At 40.5% G+C, this 21,917-nt stretch overlaps 1 protein-coding gene and 1 pseudogene across 3 annotated transcripts in view; one reads left to right on the top strand and one right to left on the bottom strand.

Moving 5' to 3' along the window:
* Window positions 1–13,055, bottom strand: LOC110990180 (betaine--homocysteine S-methyltransferase 1-like; annotated as a pseudogene). Its single transcript, XR_015425008.1, has 7 exons — window positions 12,339–13,055; window positions 5,359–5,549; window positions 4,535–4,729; window positions 3,145–3,256; window positions 1,850–2,044; window positions 1,322–1,403; window positions 1–404 (listed from the first exon to the last, which is right to left on the bottom strand). The product of XR_015425008.1 is annotated as a betaine--homocysteine S-methyltransferase 1-like (transcript).
* Window positions 10,304–21,917, top strand: part of LOC110986942 (uncharacterized) — a 20,665-nt gene continuing 9,051 nt past the window's right edge. For both annotated transcript variants that reach the window (XM_087135665.1, XM_087135666.1), the window contains exons 1-8: window positions 10,304–10,407; window positions 14,903–15,016; window positions 15,440–15,488; window positions 17,679–18,002; window positions 18,903–19,112; window positions 19,554–19,724; window positions 21,212–21,378; window positions 21,727–21,759. In XM_087135665.1, coding sequence (XP_086991791.1) covers window positions 15,002–15,016; window positions 15,440–15,488; window positions 17,679–18,002; window positions 18,903–19,112; window positions 19,554–19,724; window positions 21,212–21,378; window positions 21,727–21,759 — 969 coding nt within the window. In that variant the 5' untranslated portion in view covers window positions 10,304–10,407; window positions 14,903–15,001. The remainder of the gene's footprint in view (window positions 10,408–14,902; window positions 15,017–15,439; window positions 15,489–17,678; window positions 18,003–18,902; window positions 19,113–19,553; window positions 19,725–21,211; window positions 21,379–21,726; window positions 21,760–21,917) is intronic.

The following is a 21,917-nucleotide window of genomic DNA, read 5'->3' on the forward strand; positions in this document are numbered from 1 at the left end:
TTTGTTCAAGGTTTTTCTTCTAATTATTTGATTTTCTTAAATATGTTGACCATACAATTTCTTCACACATACAGGTTAAGGAATTAGAATTACCTAACATTTGAAATATTTTTTTTGGTTAATCCATCATTCGTTCTACGGTACAATAGAAAGACTGCTCGCTCTAAGGTTTTGGATTCAAACCCGTGGACGGGATCTGGAAAATCCTTGCCAAATCTCGTTGGGCCCTCCTCCCCCAATGCTGGGTGTCGATGCATGGCTGAGAGTACGGGTATAGTGTGGGGCGTTACCGCAACACAGACCGACATACTGAATGCCTAGCTCGAGACACTGGTTACCAAAGGCCACTATGCCGTCTCGAGAGCAGGCCGCACAGTCCAAGTTGGTCGGGAAGAGTCGCTTACCTGTGAAGTGATGCAAAGCAAAACAGCTTAGAGTCAACACCAAGGTTATGTTTCGCTTCTGTATTATACTGGTCCCAAGGTGACGAGTATTTCCCACTACTTTTCAGAAGTAAACCATGCTGTATTTGTTTTTCTACACTTCATAAAATGAGCAATGGCTAAATAACAAATTCAATGGCAACATAAAATCTGTTTCTGAGCTGCGGGGTACTGCGTGTCTGGTAAGAGCTGGTAAGAGGGAAGTTTTGGAGCAATGCCCCCCTCCAAATAAATAAATAAATAAATAAATAAATACCACGTGGCAGCAAGCAGTATCACCTGGAAATGTTACAATAACTAAAAGTTTTCCAGATTATCTGGAATAGTTTAGTTATGTAACCTTTCCAGAAACTTCGTAGGCCCACAAGAGTTAATAGCAAAAAATGTAAAAACATAAGACCCCCTCCCGACATACAATGTTTTTGAAAATCGGTGTCTCAAACTTAGTTTTTTGGTATTTACACAAACTAATTTGCGATCCCAGCACAGGGGAATGTCAACAAAGACCTATATAAAAAACTTTTCATTCGGTGATGCTCTAATGAAAGATGTATAAGTGCTCTTTAACCAGTGTATGCAGGATTTGGTAACGTCTAAGACTCAATTCAAGGTTGCATTTATTTTGCCAGTGAAGAACTTTTTAAAAGAATTCTCCTCAGTAAAAAATGAAACAAAACGGAGCCCATGCTTTGCAGTGTTACTATTACAATCAAAACTTGTTAAGTAATTACCACATTTTTTGGTTATTTAGTTATAGTCTAACCCATCCTAAAAAGGACTTTTTATCCAAAAAAGTTGAAGTAAATATATGTGTTTATTTATACCAATATAGGGAGAGACATTAAGTAACCACTACCCAGTCAAAGAGAGTACGGTACCTGTGAATGGATCTTTCAATGCATGCATGTTAGGGGCAGCCTCGGTTGTTCGATATACCACTGGTAGGGCAGCAATTGGGACCTGAAAAATACCAATTGATGATCTATTTGTACAGCCTGGCTGCCAGTGGTGTAACTCAGCCGGGGGAGAACCTGGTGCACACATTCAATGACGCAGTACTTTCGCAACTGTCGACACAGTCTTGGTCAACTAAATATTTCTATCTCTATAGAGGAATCGAGTCAGTTTACATTTTAGTACCCAGGTTCTATTGCATTCTAGCGGATTTTTCAAAAGCACTATCATATGTGTTTATATATGTCACTCTGATTAACTAACGATCCGAAGCCTCACAAGGGAAAATGTGATAACCAACTTAGTTTTGCACTCTTAGTGTTGAAGAGGAATTTGAACTTGTATTGGAAAATTGCTGTAAATGGGACCGTTTTAAACAAGAGTGGGATAGTTACTCATTATCTGACGTTTACTTAAAGCTATAGATGCCCTATGCAAAGCCAGTCATTTACCTTTAGTACTCTCCTAATATCTTTCAGAAGAGGTACCGTGGTTTCAGGCCCTCGGGCACAGTTGAGTTTCAAGAACGTCGGCACCCGCTTCCTCCAACTGCTGGAAGGCAGAGTACATCTCCACACCGTCGAAAGTGCACAATTGACCATTGATAACATTGTGGCATAGGGAAAGAGTAATGACGGCGGGAAGGCCTACACCCAAACAGTGTGCAGTTGTTGTATTAATATCTAGCACTGGTTGCTGGCACCACGTTGTTCTGACAACTTTCGCCATATATTAATGCTTCAAAATACTTCAAAGGCTTAATTGCTAATTCTCTAGCACCTTAGACGCCGCGGTCTTTGCCCTTTGTATATTACGTCACACGTTTTAGACTTAAATCAAGTCGTAATGACGTTGCTCCTCGCCTCCAACTCAGACCACCCGTCACTAGCAGTAGACAGTCATCGCGCTCAGCCGCTTGCATAACTTCTTATAAGACGCCCTCATTTTGACAGCCTAAATTTCACAGATACAACGTGTGTCATCGGTAAGTAAGTCTGACTAGACAGATAAGACAATCAGACCCTTCGTCGGTGAAATGAAGTTATTCGTTATTACATATGAACTAGATGATCTGGCATAATGTACATGTAATTTCCACCAATCCCAATGGTCAGACTTGTTGACTCGTTCATTATAATGAATGTATGAACGATTTAAAAACAAGCCTGCCCATTTGATTGGCCGGTACCTCCTTAAGTAGATGAGCTAACTCGCTGTGTACATTCAGTGGGCAGATTCGTAAAGTCGGGATTTCTGGACACAATTAGAAGGCGCAAAGCAACTAACGCCGGGCAGCTTCCATATCCAAAGCATAAACGAGCACAACGTCGCGGATGGAGGATCTCGACTGGAGTCAAGTCTACACGCGTGTCAGTAACGGCACCTTATTTGCATCCGTCAGATGCAAGAATACACAGCAGGAAGTTCCTAAGAAGCAGTCACATTCTTGGAAGAACCGCTTTCTGTGCTAAAAACGTTCTCCTTTGGCATGGGGACTGTGCAGGTTTTGTCTATTGTAATACAATCATAATTAATAAACAGTAGTGAGTCACTTTCGAGGAATACGCTTGGATGAGTAAATTTGTGGCGCCTTGACGTCCATATTTCAGTTACGATCCAAGCTTTTTACGTTGGTTTATTCCGATTGGTGACACTTTAAATTCTTTCTGTCTCAAGTTTAGATATAAATTCAACTTGTTTCACATTAACACGTCTAAGCTCCTTACGTGGGTTTAATATAAGGTACCTTTGCCATATTTCCTGATTGCTTTCAGCGCGATCATGGCCTCCCCAAAACTTCCAAATGTCTCTCCTACAATGTAATCAGCCCCTTCTTGCACTGCCCATTCCACCTGCTCCTGTTGTTAGAAGAAGAGTCTTACAGTTTGAGTGACAGGTAATTCGTTTCTCATCATTATGCTATTGAAAAAAGGCGATCACCAAACCACGAACAAAGTACGAGATATTGCGGCTTACAGGACTGTTAAGGGTGTAGCAGATCCACAGAAGATTAGTTTCTGAAGCTTATCTCTTCGAAATGTCAGTTTGAGTATAAATCTCGTTGGTTAATAAAAGACTCTCTAGGTAAAATACTGCAGTGTTAATTTGTGAAGAATCTCCATTTTAATGAAAGGAAAATGCAAAAAAAAAAAGAAAATAGAATGCAAATATATCCATGATGTAGCTATTATTTGCGGAATACGTAAATACATCAGGAAACTGAACAACGCTAGTGTCCGACATAATGTTGTTTCTCCTACACCACAACTAGACTCCCAGGTCAGATTGACTTGGAATCCGGTATTTTAGAGCCTGACTCCTTTCTGGGACAAAAACATCAACTGTTCTGGGTCGAAAAGGGCCAAAATCACCCAGAAAGGCCGGAAGGGACCGGATTCCGGGTAAATTTGACCAAGCCTAGTGCATGATAAAATGCTTGTAGCTGAAGCCCATTAATAAAAGAATCCTTATACAAAATCTCCTGTACATTAACGAAGAATTAAGAGGAATTAAGTCCATGTAGTTTGGAAAGCCTCACGGAGGTTGTCAAGGCGTTTTGGTATGTTAAAGGTAGCTGCACTTTGTTTTTAATGCGTACTTTCAAAATGCATCTAACCTTACAGTCAAAATTTGTTTGACTATTTTGTTGTCACTATTTTGAATAGTATTTTGTTGCCAATTTAGATTTTTCGCTGAGTATTTCCATATTCATGAACAAAACTTTGAGGTCCTTTTATATGAAGAAAGATTTAGTGTTACATTGGTTTGTACACAAAAAGTCCTGCATATACATTTTGCTGGACTAAATTTTCTTTTCTTTGCTGATTCATTGTATATTCGCATAGCAAACATCAATCCCTTTCTCAGAAATGTTTTCAGTAAGTATATTCTGGGTTTGCAATTTAAACAGACAATCCTATGCACTGAGTTATGTCTTCCTTGGATAGCAACACAGCAACAGCACCCTAAGTTGTACTGGAAAACATCTCTATTTTAAATTTTTAAAAGTGCACTTCTCGATGCATTAAATCAAATAGGAGTTTAAAAGAGCATTATACGTTGAAGAAGAGTACGAAGTTGCAGAGAAGTTGTGTCTAAGAAAAAAATCATTGGAGCTACACTTTAAAGATCCTTACCTTGAACATAGCGTCGATTTTTGATATGCAGTCCAGATCGTCCGGGTCGAATACCTCGGTGTTGCTGATGTTTCCTGCCATGAGCGAACCGGTTTCGTCGGCCACTTCTCTGGCGATACGTAATGCCTGTCGGTTAATCCGCTCCAGGTCCGCCTCTCAGCCGATAGGAGCCAGCTTCTCACGATGAGCGTAGTACTTGAAAACAAGTCCAAAGGAAACTCTCAAATAAAGCATATTTTAACACCTAGAATGCATTGTACCGGATCTGAAGCGTTCACGCTGGCATGATTCATTTTTATTAAATGCACCCAGTAAATATTCTGTAGCAGGTTATTTGGTGTTGAAACTTATGCATCAGATAGGAAAGGCCCCCATCTCAGTGCTTTGCAGCATGATAAACATACAGATTGAGATGCAATCATCCGGTAAGCACTGTTTTTATACTGAGGGGAAGCATGTTAATATTCTGAGGACAGTACCCCTGTAGTGAAGTAGGAAAAAATTATAACTTTTGGTTCATATTTCTTTTAAACATACACGCGTATAGTCTGTAGCCTAGGTCCCCAGGATGGGTGGCTTGTGTAGGCCTTGTAGTGACTCAGAATGGACTGAGCTCTGACTTTAGGTAAATCTTCCCCACTGTGGTAAGATTGTCCCAGCTGGCCAACAACTTTTGATAAAGCAACTCACGGTTTGAATACATTGTTAAACAATTTCAGCAACATTCTACATGTAGAGTGCACTTTTTAAAAGACAGATCCTTGGCTTATACCAGAAATGATACAACAGCAGTAACACTGAACCGCCACTGAATTTAATATTACCGTAAAGGCAAGGGCTACATCGCTCCCGGCATGAACAAACTCCCGGTACTGCTGACGGACGAGCTCTGGGTGTTCCAGGACAACCTCTGGAACAAAGGCGCCTGCCTTGAGGTACCCACGACGCTCAAACACAAACAGGTATCCCTCAGCGCAGATGACTCGCCCTCCATGGCTCAATCGCTCTAAAAGTCCTGGGATGATGGACAAGAAAGAGCACTGAATGAGGCAGTACGCACTTACAAAACTTCCCTTTGCAGAGGCAAAACATGACGATGCATCGCCCGTTGTGTGTTCATCAAAAGTCATTTATGAGAGAACAAATTTACAGGTTGAACTACGTCCGACTTTGACCGCAACCCTGTAGATATAACAGCAGGTATGCAAAAACCAGTTTTCCTGTGTCTTATTTGCTCCTCCCAAAGTTTCCAAAAATGCTTGGAGTATGCCGGGCTTTTCTTTGACATTATGAAGGTAGGCTGTGTTTTCATTGCACCGATCAGATGATGAGAACTCATTCCATTGCTGCAAGTTTTTCGAAATCTCATACCCATCTCGTACGAGCAGCATGTTCAATGTTCCCTTTCAGTTGCGTGAGTAGCGCAACCGTGCACGTACGTCTATTAACAACAATTAACGGCCAATTACGCAGGCAAAGACTTCGGAGTGTTAAAAAAAATCTGAATCTGTAATTTTAGAAACCTGCGAAGAGTTTTTCAAAGACACCTTGCTGAGACGGCACATTATGACCAATCTCGGTAGATGACCGGGTGCATCCTTTTCATGCCCTCTATTAATCACGATTGGCGCAAGTGGAATTATTATTGAGGTTATTAGTATAATAGTTTATGTACCTAACAGGTTCATCACCTTAGCGTAGCGCCTTACATAGCGTCGTACCACTTGTATGATATACACCACGCTTGTGACTCTTTTGCCGCGTCCAACAAAAATATGATGCAAATCCTTTCAGTTTCAAATACTTGTCATGTGTATTTTGGTATTTGAACATGAACACCGAAAAGTAAAGTACATAAAAGGCCTGTGCATCGATTTTAAAACAAATCGGGACAGCCCGTACCTTTCAATCCTGTAGTGGCGAAGTAATGTCAATTAACCGTAATTATTACTTTTAAAATGAACTTCGTTCTGTACGTGTCAAGTACGACTGCCCGTTGACCCTGTATAGTTCGCGGTACCCGCTGCTTCATTTGACTCGGACCGGTCAGCCGACCCCGGCAAGCTCGGTGGTCGAGTGGTTAAGACATCTGCACTAGTAAGCAGAAGGTCGTGGGTTCGAGTCCCACCCGAGTAAGCTTGTGAGGTTTTTTTTCGCAAGCTCTCGGACAAGCACTGAGCATACAGTGCTTACTGATATACGTTGGGTAAGGGCAAAACCTGTTATATAAAAATAAGACCCAGTATGCGTTTTTTACGCCGTGGCCGGGTTCGATTACTCCACACAGTCAACAACGAGGTCCCCCTGAGGCAGAACAATAATTATAACCCAAGCTTATAATTATGTACTTGCACATACCTGATTTTACAGACATTTTATTGGCTGTAAGCAGGGTGCAGTTTACAAGGAGCTGCAGTGTGGGAACACTACACTGAAACGAATGGAACTGAAATTGTATGAACTTTGTGTTTTTTTATAGTGTACGATCGATCAAGTGGAATTTTTTACTGTTCATGTCGGCAAACATTGAAGCTGTATTAACTGAATTCCATTAACGAGGTGTCCTGTATTGAGTTGGTCACAAAGTTCCCTGTTACCACGATAACGAATACACAGTTGGCAAAGCTCGATTAAGCATGCGCAGTTTTACCGTTTGTCTCGAATATAGGTCCACAAGCCACAAACAAGCTTGTGTCTCCCGCTAAAGTACCACATATTCAGTCTCTTGATTCCCTATGACCAAGAAATCAGACTCCGATTGTTACTGTAAATACCTTGATTCTGAAGTACATGTACCCAGTTTAGCTAAGTTTAGTGGTACAACACAAAATGGGCATTGTGTGCCAGTATTTCGGACGCCACTTTGTTAGTATTTTTGGTCAAATAACTGTCTCTTCCGTCACTGTCTGCATCTAAATTAAGATTAATTGTGTGGTCGTTATTACTACTACACAGGAAACTAGGCTTAAGTCCGAACTCAACTGCAAAAGTCACCTTTTTTTTACAGCAAACCAACGAATGACTCATTGAGTACATCTCTCTTCACAGTGATACAAATGGGTATCCAGTTATTCTTAATTCTTTAGACATCATGGCTAGCTAGGTGTTGGTTGAACCTGTTGCGATATTTTTGGGGAAAAAAGTAATCATGAAATGTAATGTAACATGTTTTGCACGTACTACGTGATAATGGACAGTACATGTACATTTGAAGATTTATTACTGTAATAACTCTATAAGTTTTGACAGAAAAATCGATTAACGAAACGAATCTAAAAAGAAAAACTAGATACATCTTCAAATTAATAACAATTATTCCAAATGATCCGTATCACAAACATGGATGTTTTGACGGCCGGAAAAGAGCCTGGAAGTTAACCCCTGATGGCGCACTTCCAGAACCCTGGGATTAACAACATGTAAAAGAGTTTAGAATTAGTAAAATCTATGTTCAGTTCCTTATTAAAATCTCAACTTGTAAACGGGCCTTTTGTAGAGTATTTGGTAGCGCGCGTATCAATTTATAGAAACATTACTTAACCTAAACGAGAAATATCCTGCTAAATTCTGACCTTATCACTTTCGAGAATGTAAAATATATGAATAGTCCAATGCTGTGGTCTTTTACGCAGGTGAACAGTTACGGAATTATACCTTATGGGAGTCTGTTGGTAATAGCCAAAATAAAAACAGACCAAAAATATTTGAACTAATTTGTAACTTAGAAGGAAATAAACTTAATACAATATTCCGCGTTCACAGAAAACTCTAATGTTTAATATCACTGTTGCTGACAAGAACTGTGTCAGGTCAACTCGACTGAATGTAGAACCCATCCACTACCGGTAGATAAATCTTTGCAACATTTTACCATCTCGTTTTTACGAAAGCACAGGGAATGAAAACAAACGTGCACGAACAAGGAAACCTAGGAAAGATATTGCCGGAAGTGAAATGTCGCTAATGAAAATCGTTTTCACTCATCTCCATGTGACATTTCCAAATTATATTACTTGAGGACGACAAACGGAAAATTCCGATATGGAATAATTTATATGGGTAATTTATAAAACAAAAACTATTTCTTGGGCTGGTTTAATTCAGAAATCCTTCCTAAAATTATCGAACAATATAAAACGGCCCCATGTAATCTCCCCATACGCAGACCGCGCGAGGGGTCTGGAAGCTCGCTGCGTGACCTTCTACTTTCAGGCTCTATAAAAATGATCCACAATAATCTACACAAGTCGCATGGTGTCTATCTTTACATGTCTATCACTACATGTACATCCAGAATATATGAGCCCTTCAGAATACAATGGCACTACCCAAAGGTTGGTATTTTACTTCACAGCATTCTGGACTTGCTCCACGTTGTACTTGTGTACCTTGTCTACATCGCCAAACCCAAAGTACAAACCTAATCTCAGGGTTCAAGGCCAAGGGTTGCTGACCCACTGAGACACTGAAGTTTGGGGGCGGTGACGCTGCACAGAACGACATACTGAATGCCTAGGTCGAGAGAATACATGCAAAGGCCATGCAAAGGCTCTCGTCTCAAAGGCAGATACGAACATGATGGTCGGGAAGAATTACCCGTGCCAGCACTCCAATTTGTAACTCTTTACGAATTCCAATGAATGTAGGGCCTACATGTACATCCTTACTACAAAGAATACTAATGATTTTGAAGCGATACATTAATTATTACATTAATTCTGCCATTTTATCAAAGCACATAACTGTACTGTAGAGATGGGGGATATAGATGCATCACTTGAAATTGTAACAAAAAGTTCTGACCCTGTGCAAGTGGGCGTTTTTCTAAAGATGCTTGCAACAGTCGCCCCGGTCCAGTTATGTTTCAATACTCAGTCTTACATTAGTCGGATTCTGTAACACAATAGGTGCTTTTATCATAATATACAAAACAGTTTGGCAGTACCACTCAATCACTTCGTTGGATTTTAGTGATAAGGGTAGAGTTTTCAAAATAGCGCCAGAGTGCCCAATTTTCATGGGAGAAGGCTCATGTAACACTCAAATCAAAGCTCGTGATCTAGGGTAATTTTCAAATAGCAAAGAGAGCTTTTGCTGTGAGAACAAACATGACTTTCCAAAAGTAGGAAAATTTGGATGTTTTATATTGTAAATTCGTATTTGTAAAAAAATATTTTTCCATTATATTGGATGTAAATGTTTGAATGTTATCTTTGTGACGTATTTTTGAACAGGAAATCGATGTAAAATTTTGAATGTGAGTGATTTATGTATAACGTTGGATGGTGTGAATAAATGGAGTCTTAGAACTCCACTACACGGAAAAAAGAATATGACCTTTACTCGGTTCCGATCCTATACTAAGGTGGATCATTACACCCTCACAGAGCAATATTCCACCAGACACCATAGATGAAGGACTTGGAGCCAATAATATTGACTATGTTGTCCTTTATTTTTCAATGCTACGAAGATTGTAAACAGCGGAAACAGTCCACCCTGGGACTAACGCTTATAGAGCGTAAGGGACCTAATTGTTAGTTTTAGCTGTTTTCAGCTAAATACAAAGCAAAAATACCAGCTGCGCCACTAACGACCACTGGCCTTTTTCTGTTGTTGTTTTGTTTTTTGTTTTCCTTTTTCTTTTGACGGTTGAGATATACTACAACTTGATTAGACAAATCATAAAAATGTATATGAAAAGGCCTGGAAATAAACTGAAGCGACACGAACAAAGGCTATAGCATAGCAAAAAAAAGGAAACGAGGTTGTATCTAGGCACCTCTCGGTCATCAAAGTAGGGTGATTTTATGCGCAGATATACTGACAAACCTCAAACGGAACTGTTACCAATCTCCCAAGTTATAAGCAAGGTACGTGTGTTACACAGGTTATTTTATTATCAGGGTTAGCATAAGCAACACCTTATTATTTTCAGCTACTTGCAGCTCAACCTCGACTCCATAAATAGTCCTTTTCTCGCGAGGATTCATACGTTCCCCTTTCCACGCACAATGACTTACCACAGCTTAGCTATGTGCATTACGTTTACAGCCTTTGTATCGTTTCCAGGTCAGTCCTGGGTACTGTTGCGTTCCCTAAATATCAAGTCGATGGTAGCATGGACTTTATAAGTGTCTACGGGATGTGATATTTGGGGTCAACAATTTATTAAAAGGTGGACGTGAAACAAGGGGTTTGGGTGACAGTCAGACTGTATTGTTGGTTTATCGCTCTCACTTCTCTTCATCAAAGTTCAATGTGGGTTTGAAGAAGGTGTAGCTTAACATCATACAACACACAAAAGGCAAAGTTACAGAAAAGGGAAGTTGTGTACGAGTGTAACTTAACTAGGAGTGGGTTACGGTACGTGTGTGTAGCATCGTAAAGCTAGGCTACACTCATCGGGCCGGGCCGTCGTGGGAGCTGTCCCGGACCACCGCGGTGACTAGCAAGGGCTGAACGGGGCCAGCGCCGGTATGTACCGACCGCACTGCCGCCCAGACCGCAATGAGTTGAGCGCAATGATAAGATCGCCGCACTGTGTACCATTGGCTCAGCGTAGAGACGGGTAGGACTGGGCTAGTTAGCAGGACAAGGGTGGCGAGGGACACGGGGGTGCCTTGCCCGGCAATCTGTTCGGACGTAGCGGTGACGGGCCGCTACGACTCTCACTAGCACCCTGGGCTAATTCGTACCGCTCTCGCATTGGTCCAATCTAAGCTAGCTGGCCATTCATATGGTTACATTTCTTTGCCATAAGGGTTACTATCGCACTTCTCTCGGAAAGGGTCCAACCGCCGCACTACGTTGAGTTCCGCTTTTGCAATAAGGGTTTGGTCCGCCGTACCTGACCGACGAGCTAAGGAAAGTCTGCTCTATTTTTAGGATTCTAGAGGCTTAGGAATTAATAAAACGTGAGCGTCGTTGAACAGCTCAACCAATGAAAATCTTCCATCTCAAAGGGTCACATGACTTCCTGCCAGAGTCGTGTGCAAGAATCTCAGTGTCGTGTGTAAAAAGATAAATACAGAATAAGAAGTCACGTGTACAAAGGGTAAAGCCGGGCGCATGAAAGTGCTTACCCGGTCATCTGTGGCAAATGATTGACAGTGACAAAGTTTGGGGTTTTCTGAACATTAGCATTTCAGGGAACCTTGCCATGCCCAACCACGCAGCCACATGGAGGGGAATTTCGACATGCCAAACTGAGCAGAGAAAACACAAGGATAAAGGAGAGAAGGAACATGCATGAGTACAGCATGAATATCTTAATACAAAATTAGCCTCTCTGCTATATGTCCATAATGCATAGCTGAGCTAAATAAGAGACCCTGAGAAATGCAAGGACCGAGAACGAGTAAAACTAGGGGGCGCTAGACTTCCAAGATTTGTGGGTGCGCAACACTGACTACCATACGCCGAACGCGTTCTGTTGCTTGCACTTTTCGCAGCCTGGAACATATTTTGGACTACATACGATTTGTAATAATAAATAAAACACGTCCTAATTTTCTGACACAGAGATACTGTCTCACTTATGACACACCCTGACAATCGGAATATCCGATAGACACAATGGATACTGATCACACAGATAACTCGAATGCCTGCAGAAAAATTGGTGCCTGATCAGAAATACCCAACAATTTAATTGAAACAGATAGACTTAGAGGTTTTGTACACTTTTTTAAAGTAATTTTGGGGATGTTTCAAACTAGCCTGTGCAGCGTATAAGTTGTTGTATCCTCATAAAATGAGAGGCTCCATCGCTTTGTTCTGAAATTAATGTTGGTATCAGTACTTGCCAATGTCGAATACTGTAGAAACCCAATCGTGTGTACATATACATACAGTACATGCACATGTACAGGACTACTTCGGCTGAGTTGGCTGAGCGTGTATATCATACAATAGAACTGCTGGCGCTTTACATGTACGCTCATGTTCACGCTTCCGATGTTGGAGGTCAACCAACATGTTATCATAAATATACGGTGGCCCAGTTGCAACACGTTGATTTCAGCCATCGTTAAAGTTGCCTTACCATTTTCCTTTAATTCGGATTTGGGACAATAAATACAATAAAGGCCTATAAATAGGGACTGGTTGTGCGTTCAGAGCTCTAGAGAAATTTGCTCCGGGTTGACGTTCTTTGGAAAATTAAACTCCCACAATGCAAAACGTAAGAGTAATAAGTTTTTGTGTTATTATGAAACATGATTTACACTTCCGTACTGGAAGTGTAATACCTGTAGCTACGCAAGTGCACACAACTTGAAATTAGCATACACTGCTGGTATGTGCGATTACAAAAGAGGAATTTTTTCGGCTTTCACTGAGTCGTCGTTTTCAAAGACATTTAACCCAATAGATTAAGAACAGCCGTCATATAATGTGGGACGTCATCAATCTCATCATTCAATTTCATAATTGGGTTTCCTGACCAAAAGGTACCATTTCTTTCTGGAGATCTTTATTTTCTGACCTGCACTGTTGCACCACTTCGACATCGACTGTTTTAAAACTAACTGGCATATGTACATTGCAACCAATACAATATACACCCTAAAAGTGATGTTACACATTATTTTAGTAGCTGCTGGCTACCCGGCAAATCATCCGACCTCCTTTTTTTCGCCATTTTTTACATTTAACATTTGACATTTAGTGGAAAGGGCTTGGTGTTTTTCTTCAAGATGTCCTTTACAAAATCTGTTGCCAAAAGGCGCTAAACCAAAGGTTCGTCAAAATATGTATACCTTCTTGTCTCTTAATTAAACGATTAAAAAAGTGTGTACTTGACTTCTTGGGTTAAAAAACTATTATCACGACGATAGTTTCCAAACGACCACGAATAAAAAAAAGATCATGGATGTTTCAATGAAGTCAATTTGTTCGAACAGGAAAATGGTGTAATTTAACTATTCTTGCCATTAATCTATGCAAACGATCTCACACTTAAAAATAAATGAGTAATAAGGCCTCAGTTGAGTTCAAATTTTTGTGACAAATCCCAGCTCCCCGAAACATCTTCAAAATACCATCAGTTTTTGAAATTGACTTTTTGCCAAGTGGTGCTGAATAAATTTGACCCCTTTCTAACACGAAACTATGCCCTTGACGTCGATTCTGGTCATGGAGCTAATACGAAGACACCTTGAATTAAATTTGTTATATGGGTTAGAAATATCGAAGGAAAATAAGTTCTCCTCTCTCGTCAGAAAAAAAATGGGGGGGGGGAATCAATTGATTATTAATTGTTTTCATATATTTTTCAGGACCAATATATTGGTATAAACTATATCGAAACAATTAATAATCAAATTATGAACTAACGTCGATGTAATTAATCACTTAGTAATGCATTGAAATTAAATACACTAAGCGCTCCGTTCATGTCCATAATGCTTTATGCCAGCGGAAGCAAGTACGTGTGCCGTCATGTAACTGCTGTACGTGAACAACCTAATTGTGAAGCTCGAAAAAAGCCTAACCCTGTCATTTGGCATAGAGCCAGAACTGCCACGCAGGTAATAATGTAAACATGTCGGGCTGTGCAATGTACGTCAGCAATACCAGACTCATTCTACCGTAGCGTGTAACAGCTCCGGTGTAGACACTATGCGTAATCTTTGATTGCACTACCGTGCCGTATGAAATTGCCAGGCTAGGCAATATGAGAAAAAATGCAGTGTCAAGTTCAAAGGTCTGTGATATCAACGCCGTTCCCAGGGTGTATTCGGACAACATTTACATGTACTCATAAATATAAATGTATTTTTATGCACGAAACGAGTTATTTTAAGCACTTGCTAAATGAACATAATTTTAAAAATACCACACGTATTTCGTTTAATGTTTGTATAGCGTTACACGCGAGATTTTCAGTGAAACATTTTCTTGTTTATGACAATTCCATAAATCCTAATAATATGCCTACTCCGTGAAGCACGGGCGTAGAAAATCCTGGATTACCGGGGGTGTACATACCCTCCCACATGTTTTGACCAGTGGGTGGGATATTGGATGATCCCCTCACAAGCATCCACCACTTATGGTGAGAGGTGTTGTTTCGGACAACCAAAATGTATTCAGTAGTACTGACAAATAAAGAAATGCGATTTTCTCGACACCTGAATTTTACATTTTCAATACTTTTGTCTCTTCGTGAAAACGGCGACGAAATGTAAGAGTACAAAAGAAATAAAATGAATAACTTTCAACACCTATTTGTTACATTTTGAGCTTTAAAATGTTTTATAGTGTCATTTTCATTGAATATGATTACTTTCCGCAGGAGGGATTACTGTAGCTTAAAGAAACTAGCTGTTTCTTACTGAACTTTTTTCTTTTTTTTGGGAAAAGGCGATTTGTGGTCATCCAAGGCAGTGTGGGACAGATGTTTCATTTAATGGGGCAAAATCAACGTCCGAAAACGACTTCTGAACAGCGCAGAATTCGAAGATGCCACCGGGGGAGGTAGGCCAACTATGTATGAGTGCAAAAAAATGACAATTGTAACTCTGAACAATTTCATGGGCTAGAGAAGAAATTAAAGGGTGGTGATTTTGAAAAACTACGACACTTTGAGCAGACGGCTTCAGTGTTACACAAAGGGTACTTCAACCGACGTAGCAAGGATTAACATTTGTAGCAGTGATTTTGAGCTACAGTTTGAGCCTGTTCCCTTAGGCCACATGTCACTGTTGTGGCCATATGTCACTGTTGTGGCCATATGTCACTGTTGTGGCCATATGTCACTGCGGATATCAAGTTACATCTATAAAAGAGAATTGGTTAGCTGAGAAATTACTGTTCCAATGTAAGATAAGGTGAATGAGCAGATTATTACTTTCATTTTCCCGCTGAACTGTCATATTGTTATATCTTTCCTCCCCACAGAAACATTCCGGATTAAGGCTTCTTACAGCAGTGCTGTTGATATCAAGGAGTATGAATCAACAACCGAAATCAAACGGGCTTTTCGCTTGTGTGCGCATGTATCCATTTGCTTGCAAGTGATTCCTTTTAATTTGAATGTGTATTATGGATCAGCCGACGTATTACTGACAGAGGCTGTAGCCCACAAATGTCAACATTTGCAGTGTTGTAGTTGAGTACTTTCCGAGTACCGACGTTCTCCGCAAAATACTGAACTGGGTAAGAGGGAATAAAGCCAGAGTGCACTGGCATTTCATGGTAAATGTGCAAAGGTAAGATTACAAAATAAATGTTAGAATTCAGACACTCCCAGTTGTGTAAAATTTAAGTTTTAAGGAGAAAAGTACTCGGCCGAGTACTTTTGTCCTAAAAAAGTTAATTTTAATCAAACAGTGATGGTCTGAAGTCATTATGTTGCTTTGTAATCTTACCTTTATGCATGTACCTTAAAATGACGATGTACTTCAGATTTGTTCCCTCCTAACTAGTTAAATATTTGGTAGAGAACTTGGTTCTCAAAAAGTACTCGACTATACATCACTGAACATTTGGTTGAATTTTAGAAGGTACACGGTGCATTTAGAAACATTGCAATAATAAAGAAATAATAACAACCCTTGCAACAAAATTAAATGTGCACACAACCGTAGGCCCGCTGTTACATATTGAAAATTAGGCACGATTCATTGCTTGTATATCCAAGTTTCCTCAATCGAGCGTGGTGAACGGCTGTCATAATTCATGTGGATGTCCTTATCATCAAGGTCAATTAGTCAGAAAGCTTCCCACTGAATTCCGGAATTCTTCATTTTAAGCATTATCCTATAAAGCACATCGCTGCATGAATTGAGGTGTGGAAGTGATCAGAATCAGGGTTCCAGTTTCTAGCCTTCCCGACCCTTTGCTGGCAAACAGGTGGCATCTATGCCACATCTGCAGGATATCCCTCCGCCTTCGACAAATTGTCCTTGTTCGTTATCGGTGATCATGAGATCAGGAGGGAAAGAAATTAGCACACATTGTCTTATCATCAGATGACCTTCGCATTACATTGAATTCACACAAAAATAAGAGTGTTAGGTCAGCCAAACGTTTAGACAAAATGACAAACCTGAAGTTGATCAATGGCAATAAATGAGTGTAAGTAGAGAACCGTGGGATGTAGGTGGAAAAGAGCGATGACTGGGGATAAATCTAAATGTATAGGTGTGAAAGATGTGTTACGTATTAACAGCAGGCGGCAAAGAACTTGGTGCACATGAACTTATTTCTCTTTAGGTCGATAAGACACATGTCGCTCACTTGAAATACGGTTCACAAACCTCCCATAAAGAAGAAACCGATTTAAAAAGCAGTAGAAGTGATCACCTAATGTCTGTAACATTTATTTATGGCATTATATCCAAATCTTCTGGATAAGCTAAATCGTGATCACAGCCAAGATATTTTGTATTCAAAGCCGTTCTTTTGTAAAACTCACTCGGGTCACAAGACATTCATCACAATGAAAGTCGCAAAGGGATCCGCTGTCACCGCCACACTTCCCTGTGTTTGGGTCTGTACCCTCAACCTAGAAGTCCTCACTCGTCTAGCATGGTACGTTAGAGTGTCGTTTTTTACCTCTGTTCTCTTCCCTCTCTGTTGGCTACGCGTACCGGGGCGGGGGAAGGCCGCTCAAGTAAAAGAGGGAAATACAATTTGCAAGGCGCAGTTGAATACTGAATTGGCCATACTGGATTCAGTACTTAGTTTTTCCTGACACCTTGCAGACCTGCAATGTAGTTAAACAAAGTATCGGACTGATAGTATACATTTTATGTTTGCCTGATCTTGCATCTAAAAAGAGAACCAAATCCCCCCCCCAAATTAAGAGGTTGACAGATCTTTAATGAGTTTATCTGTTTCAGTTCATATGCAGTTTCCAACCCAATGTTTCCATTATATCCGCTTCTTTTCCTATAATCTTAATTGTTATTTTCTGGTCTCTCTCATTGGTGGTGGTTTGTTTTGTGTTGTTAGCTGGTGGAGGCTGTTGTCCTTTTTACATTTTTACTTACAAGGGATACACAAAATAAAAAAAAAACAAAACCGATGTTTCAATGACTTTATTTGGTTTTCGATACATTTATTTGTTTACTTCTGGCAGCGGTTTCCTGAGATAGATCTGAATTTTTAATAACACAAATTCTTTTCATTCCAGTCACATCCTCGACCCTCTTCCTTGAGCGAGGGAGCCGTGGGGTCATTCCGTGTCCTCCCGTCACGTCCGGACAACTCCCGCTGCATGAGATCACCGCTCAGTACTGGTACGTCACCCGAGTGCAAGACGGAAACCTTTTAATCTCATCCTTCAGGGGTAGGGTTGCTCCACAAAACAGTATCCCTGAGGGTGTCTACAATATCGACGGTAACTTTTCTTTGGTCATCGAAAACGTCACCGACTCCGATGAGGGGATCTACTTTTACAAAGCCAAGCCGAGACTGAGAATGGTCGTCGACGGCCACGTCACCGTGGCTGTCAAAGGTGTGTGGTTATTTCATTAGGTTTGCATTTCGCTGTGCGGGATAAGGGCTCCTTGGTAATGTTGAGATTGGCTATACAGGCTACCGCTCGCCCCGCTTTTATTGGGGATTTGTAAAAGAAAAATTTCTTGTTCTTACATTGTTATGTTCTTGCACTACATTTAGGGTTATCTTAGGCAGCTCTGTTACCTCTGACTTTTGTCTCTCTTTGGCTAAAATTTGTTGCAGCTGGTTACTTTGCATCGTATTCGCTATTTTAAAATGAAATTTTGAAATGTGGCGAATTTTGAAGCTGTGTCCTTGATTGGTATTATACAAAAACAGCATGGTTTGAGGGTAGTAGGAATTGCTAGTCCAGAGGTGAAAGTCGACTGGACTACCTCCCAATACGACCCCCCCCCAAAGTTTTGTTTGTAATGCTACATCTCATTCGTGAGCAAACTTGACAAAATATTAAATTCCAGGTCAGCATAGAATTTTTTCGCAGCTGCAGAGCTCCGTGTGTCTCGCAAGAAGTGTAACGGACTGGTTCTGTTAAAATTAAAGTATATGCCACAGAATACAAGTCTACGAGGCAGGCACCACAGAGAATTTTTGGTGCTTGCCTGAAAAAGCTACCGCACGGCAGGCAGCTGGATACTCACCGGGAAGAGCGCCACCCATGGGCGCGTGTCTGTTCTGCTTCCTGGTCGCGAGGCAAAATCGACAAATGACGCGTTATAATTTGCTCATGGGTAGTTATAAGGTGTGTCTATGCCAATCTGGCAACCAGAAAGAGAAGTCATTATTGCGGTGACACCGCACTCGCACACCGGTGTTACGCTCGCTATGCAGTGTCACTGCGTTAATGGCGTCTCCTAGCATTGGTCTCCAGTTATTTTTTGGTCTCTTCATTTTCTAGTTTCTCCTAAGGAACCCTTTCCAGAGGTAACAGAGTGCACCCGAGGAGCCCCAAAGTCTGAATGCAAGGCAGTGTTTTCGCACGACGTCATGAAACCGAGGTTGACATGCTCCGTACGGAACGTCAAGCCAGCTGTGGTTCTTCGATGGTTTCTCGTATATAGTGACGGCGGGATAGAACTTCTTAGCGATAGGTTTGATGTAGAACAGAGTGAGTATCGGGTGAAGTTCTTACCAAGGCCAGTGGTGTATCCAATTTTGAGTGCAGGGTTGGGTGAGGAATGTTCTCTGAAAAGGGGGTTTACTGCGTTACCGAAAAGCAATCAACGTACAGCGTTGCCCTAGCCCTCACTGATTACACCAGTGTGCAAATGCCTTGTTAGTTGTCCCCGTTTGGTTTAGATCAAGAGAGTATGGATTAGGGTAATCGATATGCTGTAAATGAAACGCCATGTTTCATGTTGCTCATGATAGATCTAGATGAATTAATGCGAAACAGAATTAATTTAGTCAACACTATCTGGAGAGGAAGCAAAAGTCCAATTTTTGTCCATAGTTAATCAGTTGACTTACTCATCAACACATTTTGTAATCTAAGCTTCAGACGCTGTCATCGCTAACACTGATAGCTTGTGGCTTATTTTGTCGTCAGGTGAGGTTTTGGAAAACACTTTCACGACCTCAACATCTCTTCCCCTCTCATCAACCAAAGTGAATGACAAGAAGTTTAGATGTGAAGCGTATGGGGAAGCACTTGGAGCCACGAATGGCAGTCGTGTGACGGCAACTGTCATGGAATATCCGGTACTCCAAACAACGCCACGTGAGCCTGTACATTTGTTCTAAATGTAGGCAGTGGTGACAGGCTATATGGTGGTGGGTTCGAAGTCCTTTTATACACGGTCAAATTTCACAGCTTATTCGTTTGGTATTATCACCATCTGTGCTTTAGGATGGTCTGTCTGGTTGTTCAAAGTACATTGCAGATCTCCAGCATCTTTAAACGCAGTGCAGTCTCATCATCCTTTTTTGTCTTCCATACTTTTTTAAAGAAGTCTCTTTTCAAAGAAAAGTGGTACGTGTTACTACTCAGGTTGTTGACGCTTGTGAACAACGAAGAGTTCAATAGCACAAAAACCCTATGTCTATTGAACAGTGAACCAGCCAATAGCACAAATGGGGCAATATTTGAAGAAATTACTTAGTTTAGAATTGGGTCATTTTTCATTCAACTTATAATTTTGTTACTACTTTAAGCAATGCAAAACTCGAACTGGAGATCAGGAACACAAGGGTGAATTCTAAAAGTCAAAATTCTGAATCTTGCTCATTTTTAATTGCCGTTGATGCCCTAAAAATAAAAATCTTATATGTCAAATCTTTGAACTTCTTTAATAAATCAATTTAATATATCAGAAGATTTAACGCAAACTCAGGCGCATAGCCACAAAAGGATTTCTTCAGTCGTCGAAAGTACAATTGTTGTCCTGTGTGGTTTAAGTTAGAAATATTGACTGTGGCACTCCTTAAAGTCTACATGGAAATTTTTCTGCTTCCCAACTTTGAATTTTTCCCTTGCCTCTGTGTTTGGCTGCCAGCGTCCCAGGTTTGCATTGACGGTCCCGATCGTACCTTTTTAGCGGCTTTTTATCTGATAGTCTCAATCCCTATGCTTTCTTTGAGCCTGAACTGCCCTTTGCTACACAGTGGACAAATTCTAGGCGTTCTTTGCTGTCACTCACTAAGCTCAGAAAGGATGGGTCATGGTATTCACACCAATGATGTTTAATGCATGCACTGAAAAGTTTGTTAATAGTTGCAGAAATACTGTTTTACCGAAAATGAGTCACTTGGGAGACATTCCCATGGGAACGTGCACAAACTTTACTGCCCCATAATTAAATATTCCCTAATCTGATCTGAACCAAACTTTGTATGTTTTCAATTTAGACCGTAATCTATCATCTCTCAAAATTTGGACGCTAAAATTCGGCCTCCTACTGGTAGTTAGAGCATTAGGGAGACATTTCAATGTGACCGATGTTTCCCTAAGGTTGACAAATTTTCCACAAAATGTCTCGCTAATGACCCATTTGTAAGAATAAATCCTAGAAATTGCACTTCTTTTAAAATTTGTCTGTGTGCAAAATGTGTGATATGGGTTACGTCTTACTTCTGCACACAAATGGGAGCGATGCAACAACAGTGGAGATAATTGTTATCAGTGGGAAACATGACAATGACGGTTAGTAGGATTGGTTTAGCCACACTTTGAGTCACTTTATAACGAATTTCTGATTGGATATGCAGATTTAACATCACTTCAAACGACCACAGCTGTCATGAGGGAAGCAATGGGTCTTATATCGGCAACAACCGACAAGCCAGACAGCATTGCAAATGCTTTGATTGCAGTCACAGTTACTGCTGCTCTGTCAATCACTGTCAACATTTTCTTGGCCATGGCCATTTGCAAGGTGGGTTTGAGCCTGGAGTTCATAGACGCAATAGTTCAATGGGATACAAAACATCACTATTACTCCAGCCATTCCTTTATGTTATATATTTGAGATAAAATATGTGTATTATTTGAGACATTTACTTTAATTGTCAAACTTGTGTAAAAGTCTGAGATATCGTCATTTTAAACATAAAGAAATAAATGTTCCTGTCCTCAGAATCTATATTTGGCACTGAAAACGAATGGAGTACGATATAAAATTAAAACCGAAAACTACGAAACTCAACTTACTTGTGTATGACAAAACTATATGGCTGTAACTGAAAAAAACACTTACTAGTTTTCCTATTTTCTGTTGTTTTAGATTAAAAGCACCAGACGAAAAAATGAAACAAAGGTACGAGAACAACGAAATACGTTTTGCATATGCCTTAGTTTCAGAACCCAGATTCAAACTAAGTCCCATATACAATATCCCATGAATGTTAAGATGTGGGTCGTGAATTATATTTTATCGCGATCTAGAAACTAGTGCATGCTACTGATTTCTTGTAC

This window comes from Acanthaster planci, linkage group LG04 (assembly GCF_054643075.1).
Source record: "Acanthaster planci isolate LZ-2023a linkage group LG04, COTS_SCS, whole genome shotgun sequence".
Taxonomy (NCBI): domain Eukaryota; kingdom Metazoa; phylum Echinodermata; class Asteroidea; order Valvatida; family Acanthasteridae; genus Acanthaster; species Acanthaster planci.